This window comes from Anser brachyrhynchus, assembly GCF_964034855.1.
Source record: "Anser brachyrhynchus genome assembly, chromosome: 3".
Taxonomy (NCBI): domain Eukaryota; kingdom Metazoa; phylum Chordata; class Aves; order Anseriformes; family Anatidae; genus Anser; species Anser brachyrhynchus.
In genome coordinates this window covers 120,369,153-120,380,631 of record NC_137696.1, presented here as the reverse complement: position 1 = coordinate 120,380,631, position 11,479 = coordinate 120,369,153, and the positions used below count along the sequence as shown (strand labels likewise).

Genomic DNA, 11,479 nt, shown 5'->3' with positions numbered 1-11,479 from the left:
ATTCACTGTCAGTTCAACTTGAATTTTGGCCTTCCATCACTCGGATCAAGGGGTCTGGGACACTGCAGTAGTGACCTGCACACTTCGGCAGTGGCTGGAGTTAGTCACTAGAGGTACAGGTCTATATGGATTTAAGGTACTGTTCTGAATACCTGGAAATAGTAGTACTTGTCTTGGATGCAAGAAATAAATCATCCACTTAATACTTACAAAATGAAAATAAAGCACAGACGAGTCTGCTAATTCCACCAAAATGTTTAATACCATAATAGATTTTCACTGAAGTACAGAGCTAATGTGAATATTTGTACAAAATATGTGGTTAAAAATAGTATTGATTTATAATATATACAGATATGTCACATCTGTGTCAGAAATGCAGACACTTGAATGAGAACATGATTAATGTTTTTAAGTCTACAACAACATACATGAAATATTTCTGCAGCTACCCACAGTAGGACAAGTTGCCAAGTCGACACTTAAGGACCCATCCGTCATTACAGATGACGTTCCTTTCAAAAGTTTCTGAACAAAAACTCTGCTCCAAAATGGATTCAGAACATTCACCTCCATTAACCGAACAGTGAAGAGAACACATCTCTCTGACACTAATGCGGACACGACTTTCTCGTACGAGATTAATGATCGGTTACAATGATTTATTAAAACAAGGCTGCTGTTCTGGTGTGTGATAATAGAGAAGTTTAATCCTTGGTGGATACTCTTACTGAGGTGAGCGAGGAAGCCCCTGGCTCAGGGACAGCAATGGGCCCTTCTTAATACAGCTCTCAATACATGGATTTAAATCCTGAAGTCTGTCTTAAGGTCCTGAATGCCTTCATTTTCCATTAACTTTGAGGCTGCTCAGCACTTTTCATCCTTACCCTAGCAAGAATCTCACCAACAAATGTCCCAGATTCTAGGATTTGTAGCCACTGCACCAGTGCCCAATCCTGTAGTAAAAGGATCCACAGATGACTCATACCGCAGCCCCAGGAGCTCTGTGTAGCAACTAACAAGTTGACAAAAGGGGGAAGAGATGAATTAAGGTGGTTTTTTTTTTGTTTGTTGTTGTTTTTTAAATGCTTTCCGAGCATCTCTGCAGTGAAGACAGTTTGGGGCTCTTGCCTTTGCATGAGGAGTGCTGCTGCTATTCTGCCTCCAACAGTGCAAGCTCCCCTCCCCTCCAAGCCAAGTACACCTGACATGTCAAAAGGCATGTGGGAAAGAGCTTTTACAACACTTCCTGCCTTGTAATTTTACCCCGGAATGCAGCAGTCTAAATGTATTTAAAAATAGAGCACAGCTCACTTTAGAAAAAGAGTTTCCTTTTAAGAGGAGCCCAGAATAATGAAAACCGCTGAACTTCCTCCCAGATGTGCTAAAACAAGAAAAGCCACATCTTGGTTTGGTTTGGTTTGGGTCTTTTTTCTAACACAACTAGTTATTCAAGAAGAGTTGCACGAGGATGAGTGTGAGGGTCTGTCTAGGACTTCATACCTGGTTTTGCTTTGTGGTACAACAGAACTAAATGTGATTTCTTGGGCAGAGGGGAATCGAGGAATTGCAGAGGTCTTAAATTCACACTAATAAATGATAGAAAGCAAAAAGTGGCTAAATGCTTAGTGTTAAAATGTGCACATTGAAGGAGCAAAACTAAATTCAGTAAAGATTGCTTAGAAGAGGCAATCTAAAAGCACTCTGATCAGGGTATCTGTAATAGCTTACTTGTCTCCCCTCATCCACAGACAGCTGGTTCCAGTCCCCCAGATCCACGACAGATACTGCCTTCCCTACAAGCAAGCTGTTTCAGTAAGTCTATTGGTAGTCCTACCTACAGATTTCATCGCTGGGCAGTAAAATAATGAAGGACTCAGCCCCTGTGAGCTGCTGAATCCATTTGAAAAAGCTGGGCTGATCATCAGGAGGTGAGCTGATAACTACAGACCCCATTACAGAGCTGTAGTGTGGAGTCCGGACCTTCAACACATTCTGAACTCACCACTTCTCTTGCTTTGACTCTAACTTTAGGACAAAAAATAAGTAAAATAAATGGTTGTACAAGGAACAGCAATAGCCACGCTACCAGTAATGAAGTCTATAGAGCTGCAGCTGTTAAGCAGTCAAGGCATGAGCCATGCAAGCGCCAGGCCCCTGCTGCAGCTGGGAGAAATACCTCCAGCTCCCATTATTCGGTGTCGTGCAGGATTAGGTTGCACATTATCACTCGCATGCCCAAATGCCCAGTAGAAATAAATATTGCCTATTTGTGGGTACAAATTAAGTGCGTACCGAAGCCATACGCATACAGCCATAATTTCCTTGAAGCTGTTTGAGATCCTTTGGCCACGCAGCTCCCTACTGCATACAAGTGAAGCCTTGAAACTTATTTCCAGGTGTTGCATCCAGTGCCAAGCAAGACAGAGAAGCCACGATCAGCACGTAGGCAATGCAAGATTTCAGTCCCATCCGATACAGAACCTTACAGTGGTTGGGGAAAACTCATCTGTTGCTCAAACGTGAAGAATAATCAGGCCTTCTATGGTGCCTTTTATCTCTAAAGGACTCCATAAAGAGATGACTATTAACACTTGTTCTAATCAAAACACATATTAAGGCCTGTCTTTTCAAAAGGAATCAGTGAGCTTAGGGCTTACATTTCCAATGAGACGTCTTCAAGAAATCTAATTTTCAGAGTCATGAATAATGATCCCTGGAGAAACTGGGTCTTTTCAGCTGGACACCCAGATTTTTTATTTTTTTTTTCTAAGTGCGGGTCGTCATAAGATCAAATATAAGAACTTAATGAGCGGGTTACTCAACAAACTCATCTCCTGCTTTCCAATCGTTTGGAAGATCCACTACAAATTAACACAAGACACTATAAAGAGTCACTTCCAATTTTGATAAAGATTAATGCTAACAGAACTTTTCCCACGGCCTCGGCATTAGTTGGATGCCATGTTCCTTAGTCAAACACTCCTGCCCACTGTATTTATCATTCTTTAGCACAGAAAGAGCCCCTTTGTCTGCCAGAGATGTGCTTTTCTCACCCGGGACCATGCTGTATTCTTTGTTAGCGTACACCCAGCCAAATCCACAGCGAACCAGTGCAAGTTCACACGACTCAGTGAAACTGCAGCAGTTTAAAATGGAATTGGCAGACCCTGCCAATCACAGGGCTATTTTGCCCCCTAATTTTTTAATTTCAACTGAAACGGAGTTTGACCTCTGTCAAACATTTCAGCCATTTCAGTTCTACCAATTAAGAGGGCAGTGGCATGTATCGCCCTAGTCAGTTTATCGTGGTTTACATCTTTTAAATGCTGCTTTTCAAAATGCCAGCACAAACAGAACACGAAAATATCGTTGCCATATTTATTTTTTAAACTAAGCTCTGAATTATACAAGTGTAAAAGTGGTTAATTAGCCAATAGCTTTTGAACACTCCTATAAAACACGACTAAATAGAATACTTCGATAGTATGTACACCGTAATGGAAAAGCTAACGTGATTTGTCACAGTGCTCGGACGTACCACTGTACTCGCGTCTTGCAGGACGGCTGTCACTTACTCTGTACAAAGAACAGTCTTTTTGCAGAAAGCTTTTTCGCTGCTGCTGAGTGTGGGGGGAAAAAGAGCAAAATAAAAACAACCTCTTCACCCCCCCCAAGACAATTTAGAGCCAATAACTGTTAAAGAAATGAACTGCAATTTATCTACTGGGCACATTTTTAGAATATAAAGGATGTTACAGTAAATACGCCTGTACTCTTGCTAAGGTTGAGGAAGGGATGCTCTTGCTGTGTTTTCTTGATGAAAACAAAGTGTAGGTGAGTCGTACAGCTGGGCTCGGAAGGGGGTGTTGTATTAGCTTACGTCCAAAAATCAAGGCCACAGAAATTCCGTATCCTTCTGATCTGAAAATGAAAAAGCAGATTCCAACACGCCCTTTCTCCGTGCATTTTAAATGTTTCCGTGCTGTTAGCTGTACTGAGGAAGTCATTGGTAATTCCTGCTTTCATTTCCAGCCAGCAGCAGCAGCCACCCAGCAGAGGGCCCCAGCACATCGCTGCCCAGGCTCGGGAAGGGAAATTAAAGAGATGTCAGCTATGTCACCGTGCACCACAGGCTGCAATGTAACACAGATTTCACTCCCATTTATATTGCTACAGGAGAGTACTTCAGCACTGTGGACACCCTAGGAAAAGTGCAAGTCACAGGGACGGAGCTGGTGGATGCTACACAGGAGAAGATTCCCCCCGAAGCGGGGGCTGTGTCTGTGAATTACTGAATTAAATAGGACATTTGTTTTCCCAGATGGTCAGCATTTTTCTGAAGGAAGCCTTTCGTACCAGACAAGAAACAGCTGTTAGCAAAATACCAGGTGCTCTTAAGAGAGTCACAAATGCTGTTACTTTTAGGATAGGGCCATAATTTTTTTAGGTACTGTGGAATAATCTGTGATGACCATGTTTAACCGTATAACGGTGAGATATAAACATTTATCATTATTACAACAGGCTTCTGCATTTTCAGGCTTGTAACTGCGTTTCTGTTCCTGTGCTTTAATCAATAAAGCTGAGTTCTGCTCCCTCCTGGGTAGTGCTACATAGTTTATGAAGAGTAGTCATTGAATCGGACCTGTTTTTAAACCTGTCTGTAAATGCACTTTTGGGAAAGAACATTTAAGACCCAGTGCTTTATTTGCAGTGTAGTTTTACACCATTGGAGGCCAAATTCCACAGTTCAGAACCAAATCTCTCCAAAGTTTGAGTACATGGATATAAGGACTAGATTCAGCCCTGACATTTTTACATGTAAAAAATCTAAAGTATCGACTTTGGAGAAGATCTCTGGTCACTGACATCAGTTGAGGATGTGGCCAAGAATTTCTTTCATACAGCATGTATCAACAAAAAAATCTTAAGCATTTAGATCTTACTCTGTTTGCATTAGTCTAAAACCAATGGAGTTCAGCGTTCTGTATGTTCTCAAACCAGACAGTGGTGTTACTCCTGAAATACCGCAGGTGGCCTCTGAAGGTATCTTCGATAGGAACATCAAATTCGAGTCCTAGGACAATCAGTAACAGATGATTTATTTAAATCATTTCTAAGTGCAGCACTGAAAAATAATCCAAGTGACACCTCTAAGGAGATACTTGAAGACAACTTTACTCAGATATCATGGAGATACTAAAGCCCCGTTTTGGTTCAGCCTCTGCTGTATTTAACGTGCTTCTATTAGTGTAACACACACACGACGATGTCCATAAAGTATTAACAGTTATCACGTTATAGATACACGCTAAGTAAAGCACTAACTTCAACAGGAATATTTCAGGGGGCTGTGGTGGTCAGAGAATAAACTATATGAGAATGGAAAGTCCTTACTTCTCAAAATGTCCTCCCCATGCAAGATCGAGAATGGCATCTCCCGTCGCCACCGATAAAGCAACACAATTTTCTTCTTGGAAGTACTGCAGAGCCAATAAATACCACGACAAGGGTGACTTGACCTTTCCGCAGCTTGTAGCCTCACTAAGGAGGGAAAGGAACCCTCCCTCGGGACCCTGATCGTTAGGTTTTATGAGAAAAATCTTGATTACGGAGCCTAAGCTGACTTTTCCGATCCTAGAGCGAGCTTCCAAGATTTATATGCTTATTTTAACTTGTAAAAGACTTTAAACCTTGGAATCTCACTGTGCCATTTTATAGTCACTTTCGGGAGTACAGCTGCAGCTAATTAGCTTAAAAATCCCACTGTATCTTACACATATGCTCAATTTTCTGCAGTATTAATTTCAGTGGAACTACTCATGTGCATAAATTAAGCGCATGCTTAAGTATATGCAAAATCTGAGCTCAAATGTCTAGAAAATATGTTCTCAAAATGACAAATACACATGAAAAAAAATCATCATGGAAGGTCTACCAGACAGGGAATCCAGTATCTGTCTGCCGTTGGCCATGATGAAAACACAGAACAATTTCTGTAACCCAGTATACATTGCAAGTGAAAGAAACATGCAGGACAGAGTGAAAAAAGGGGACTCGATTGCATGCAGTCTAATTTCAAGTGTGTAATTATGGTCCTGTTTTCTTTGGCCTAAAAAAAAAAAAAAAAGGAAAGAAAAGAAAAGAAAAAGAAAAACAAAAGAACACCAACTAACCTCTCCTCACCTCCACAAACCCAAACTGCATACAGCTCAAGAAGGGCTTTAAAGCACAGGAAACGGGGAGGGGAAAGGACTGATTATTAGGGATGTACAAGTAATTACTACGTTTCAGGGCTATTCAACACACCACTAGGAAAGCATTCAGCCTTAATCATTACTGGAACTTACAGCTATGACAGAGAGCAATGAATCCCATCTTAAATGAGCAGACAGGTTCTCTTTCTTCCTCAAACTCAGAGAGAAGTACCGCTCAGACCTTTACGGAAGATAAAATGACAATCCTTACTGACATTCTGTCTCCCTCCTCCTTAGAGAGAGAGACTGAACGACACCAAACCCTTCAGCAAGCTGCTGCCTCTCCCCTCAGCCCAGAGAGCTCTGTGTCACATCCCTACCACCATTAAGGACCGGTTCACTCTACAGCTGTTGGTGGAAGAGGGCATTTTTCTGTTTCTAAAAAGGTTGCAAGGATAATATTCCTTAAAAAAAAAAAAAATCCAGGGGGTTGAAAGGCCACCAAACTGCTAGATTAAAAACAATTCACTCCCCTTAAAAAAAAAAAGAAAAAAGGGAAAAAAAAAAAACTGAGGTCTGCTGGGGAACTGAGGGCAGAGAAGCAGGCTCCTTGATGAAGGGCAGCAGCAAGTATTGTGGGAGTTTCAATATCAAGCCTGATACCAGCCTAATCACCCGCCGCGACCGATCTCTCTGGTGGTGGCGTTTCAGCATGCAAATTATAGCTGTGGAAAATCCTCAGACTGAACCCCTCCCTGCTTCAGCCTTGTTTTGTCCTTTCCAGAAAACCTATTAGTTGGTGTGTGATATGGTTACATATTACAAAGATCTCTTTTTTTTCCTAGCCCTTTTGTTACATAGGCTTGATTACTGAGAAGGGATTTCCATGAGCTTAATGTCCTGGTACTCAAAAGGCGATGGCTGCCTTTCAAAAAAAAAAAAAATAATAATAATAAAGCAAACGAAAAACCACAAGAGCTGTGCTGGAGGAGAGAAGTGCTGCTTCTGCTGGAGAGGCTCAGTTAGATACAGGAGGTGGCAGACCAGGGCGCCGAGTTTGAATGATTTTTGGCTTTGGAGAATTCTTTGGGTCCTCGTCTTCCTCCATGTCGCTGTCGCAGACGTGCACTACCACACTGGGAGTGGATTCCGTTCCTGCGTGCAGCTCGTATTTCTCTCCTGGAAGCAGAGAAAAAACAGATCAAAGGCCAACAGTTTGAGCAGCAGCACAGATCGTGGCACTTTCAGATTCCTACAACCACGTAGGGCAGATGTTCGTGTGCTGCTCCTACCCGTAGGTGAGGGCAGGCATGGCTAGATTACACCTGCTACATCGTACCTACTGTCACAGCAGATTCTGGGGATCCTGCCCCCAAGCACTGGCTGTTGGTCTGAAATAATAAAGGCTAGCAACAGGCTGGGACTCATGGAGCAAAAAGGAGCCCAGTGAAAACCAATTAGAAGTGAAAAACCACTGGTGTTTACAGTGGTGTTTTGCACCAGTAGTAATGGCCAATGGTGCTAGAAATAAATGCGTGAAGAGAAGAGAGAAAGCTGAAGTTCATGGGTAAGAAGACGGACTAGAACTGAACCTCAGATGTATCTGGTCCAAAGCCGTATGTCAGACCTGCTGGGGTGGGGCTACTTTTTTCTCTTTCGGTCTAGAATTGCTCAAGTAACACCTGAAGGTCCACTGGATTCTGCAGCTTGTCAGCTCCAGACTGAAACATCAAAACTTGGTCCAATGTAGCTGTCTATAAAGGGATCTCCACAAATAAATATATATACAGATACCAGATGGATTTAGAGATTCAAGGCTCCTTACCTGGGGCTCTAACAAATTCTGTCTCTATAGATAAGATCAGAGTACTGTCTGTAAATGCTCACTTGCAGGCTAAATGCTTAAACGGTACATTAGATTTTCAAACTGTCTACGTTCCTTCTTGAAGTCCCACCCAGCACTCCAAGGAGGAAGATGAGTATGTCTTAAATGGAAACAGATGCAACGAGGTTACCTGAATAAATACACAAAGGAAAACAAGGATCAGACACGGGACTTTCAAGCCAGCATTCAGTCAGCTGGCACTACACGTGTCGGACTGTACACAGCATGTGAGTGGTACTGGTTATTAAATTACAAGGAATTAAGACTGGAAAGGAAAAAAAAAGTCCTAACATTTCTGACAGGATGAACTGCTCTTTCAGAAGGGACAGACACTGACAACTAGAAACCACTCCAGGTAATGCGCTGTTATAAATTGGACTATTTGTCATCTCTCTCGTCTCCCAGCCCCACAAGCTGGCTTCAAGTTCAGATAGGCTGACGATGACCACATATATACCTGGCAGCTTGTTTTTTTTTCATAAGGCTGCTCTAAAGCCACTGCATATTGCCTGCAAAATAGTCTGTGATGAGGAAGGCAGATTATTTTGCAGGCAGAGGAAGGTCCCGATATATCTAGCTGACCTGTACTTGTGGTACAGCAGCTCCCAGTACCTGCATCGCAGGCAGGAACTGAGAGTACTAGGTGCTGTACAATGAAAGTGAGATGGCACTCCCTACCTCAAAGCACTTGGAGTTTGCTCGTGTTATTAATTTGGACTTGTATTTATCCCCGGCTTTGTGGCAGAGCAATGCATGCTAGTAAGGTGCTGCAGGTCCGCATTAGCACACGCAGACTGTCATCACGCGCTATTTATGCTGAAAAATTCTCGGTCCAAATAAGACTGGCTGGCTTGGGACTAGAGGACGAGAGAACACGTTGCATTTTTGCTTAAAAAATAGAAGGCAGCTACTGAATAATAGCTATAAGTCAGGCATCTTGCTGTGCGAAATATTTTACTGCTGTGATACCATTAATGTTGACATTTAACTGCTCTATTTTTGGCAACCTTTCCTCTGAATCCAAATTGAGCAAAGCATTGCAGGTCTCGCTGATAGGCTGAAAATATAAAAAGAGAAATGGCTTGGTTGTGCTGCGATGAGAAATTATGTGGTTTTTCTTTGCCTATTTTCCCCGCGGGCTTCGGCTAATTTCTCAGCTATGGGCTGACGTCAATGCTGCCAGCCGGGCTCCGAAGGCTCCATTGGTCACTGTCAGCTCCCAGCGGCTCTGCAGCGCTGCACACACACAAAGCCAGGCCCTCTCCTCGTGCACCGGCGCCGCGGAGGAAAATCAGATTCACTGCCCTCTTAAAAGGGAACGATCCCAGGTCAAATGCCAGGTCCTTTTACCGCTCAAACCCTCCCCACAAGGAGCCTTGCTGCTGCAAAAGAACAGCGGGAATAAGCGCAGGCGCAGGGGAAGATATTCGGATGCCTCTGGCACAAGCGGCTGCAACAGCAATTAATGTCACTTTGCAAATCAAAATGTGAGGCACTCCTAAATTGGGGTTTTAAGGCATACGGTTATTTCTGAGCATAAATGAGCTGCAGACTCGATTCTGTACTCACAATTATTCGTGCCTGCAGAACTGTGGCTCTAGATGCAGAAAACCTTTTTACGGCTGAGCTGGGAGCAGGACAAGAGTAAACAGGGGACTTCTATACAGCTGCACCTTGTTCCTAAACGTGTCGCTTGTATGAAAATACTAAGGTAATACATGCAAAATAAAAATCCAACAGATACAGCCGGATTACGCCTTCCCTCTGAGTTATAGGGCTGTCCCAAGCTAAGGGTAGCAAGTTGGGTTAAGCAAGATGGTCAGGACTCACCAGCTTCTGCCTGATGCTCTCGTCCAGCTGTCTCTCCGATGCTGTTTGTTATGCATCCTTCGCTTTCTCAGGCCCTACCTTGCCTCACCACTCCTGCTCCTCATACTTGCCTGGAGGAATCCTCAAAGGACTCCTGGGGAAGAGGCCTCTTGCTCCTCCTGCAGTATTTCAGCCACCTCTACCCCTTAATAAGTTGTTTAAATATTTGTGAAGCTGAGATAATAATGGAAACTCGCGTAAATTTATTCAGAAAAATATCACTGAATTTACCAAATATGCTCTAACATCTAAACTCTGCCTTTAGGATGCAACGCAGGGAAGAATTAAGCTGTGGCACATCTATCATATGAAGGTGCCCGAAAATATTCCTTAAAAACCCTTGAAAATAGCAGTGATGCTCCTCTGCTTATTTGTCTGGCGTAAGAAAAAAAGAGGAATTGGAAGTTTCTCCCTTTGACAATGAGTCTGCCTGCTTTTGTGTCACTTGGCACGACCTTCTGTGACCACGTGAACCACAAGCAAACCCGCAGCCTCAGGTGATGCACAAAGGATGACCACAAGAACAGCACAAAAGCAACTGATGATATTTCAGAATTAAAAGTAATGGCGTGCGATTTCCTATCCCTTTGTGTATCACTACTATGACCTTTCATTGATGGTGCATCTTGTGTCTAATGAGGCTCTTTTGTCCAGCAAAGACAACGTTCATACACTTAATTAATAATGAAGGACAGGTAATGATATTGTGCAGCTAACTCATCCCTGATTCCGACTCATGATCAGAGGTTAATGGGTTGAGAGCTGCCCACCCCATGTTAAGTCTGTCATTAGCAGCACAAAAACACACTCCTTTCGTAGTCCCTCCATCCAAGTGCTTTACAAATAATATGGTGCAGACAGCGGGTGGTGCTTGGCCTGGGTGCATGTTTATCCCAGAAGGGATGGAATAACGCATCCCATGGCATTTCTCCTGCATGGACCTGCTGTACCCAAGGTGGAGGAGTTGCTCTCCCAGTCTCTGTTACTGATGTTACAGAGGAACATCCCTCTCCTGGCGGAGGGAGCACTTTCCATGCAGCGGCTCTCGTGTACGCTGCCCCTGGCAAGGGGACGGAAGGACAGCAAGAGCCACCAAACAGAGGAGAGAGGAAGGACAGCGATGGAAAATTTTATCCATCACCCATCTGCTTGTCCCTCCGCCTCCTTTTAATCCTTGCTGGAAGTTGTAGGAAGTATTCAGTATTTATTCTGAATCAGTGAGAAGAAACATGAGAGTTGGAAAACACCTGGGCACAGACAACGTGCAGTTCCTGACGTGGCTGAAATCCCCGTGTGTGGCATTTGCTGGGCAGGGTTTCCTCCCCATTTTCCCCTTCCCTGTGCACAGGTGAGCAGGGCAGAAGCCATTGTCTGTAGCACTTCAGAACACACCCGGAATGATGCTTTCAGAGTGTGAAACGTGCTTTACATCACCTGGAGGGTAGCTTGAGGGCATTTAGGAGGTGCAAAGGTGGAGGATTGGGAAACGTGGAGAGAACCAAACTTGGTACCAGCCTGTCTGTAA

General features: G+C 43.5%; 1 protein-coding gene across 5 annotated transcripts in view; it reads right to left on the bottom strand.

Annotated features, from left to right (window-relative positions):
* Positions 1 to 240: 240 nt before the first annotated feature.
* The window catches only part of RCAN2 (regulator of calcineurin 2), an 87,775-nt gene continuing 76,536 nt past the window's right edge, over positions 241 to 11,479 (bottom strand). For all 5 annotated transcript variants that reach the window (XM_080587409.1, XM_080587411.1, XM_080587410.1 and 2 more), the window contains one exon: positions 241 to 7,379. In XM_080587409.1, coding sequence (XP_080443535.1) covers positions 7,219 to 7,379 — 161 coding nt within the window. In that variant the 3' untranslated portion in view covers positions 241 to 7,218. The remainder of the gene's footprint in view (positions 7,380 to 11,479) is intronic.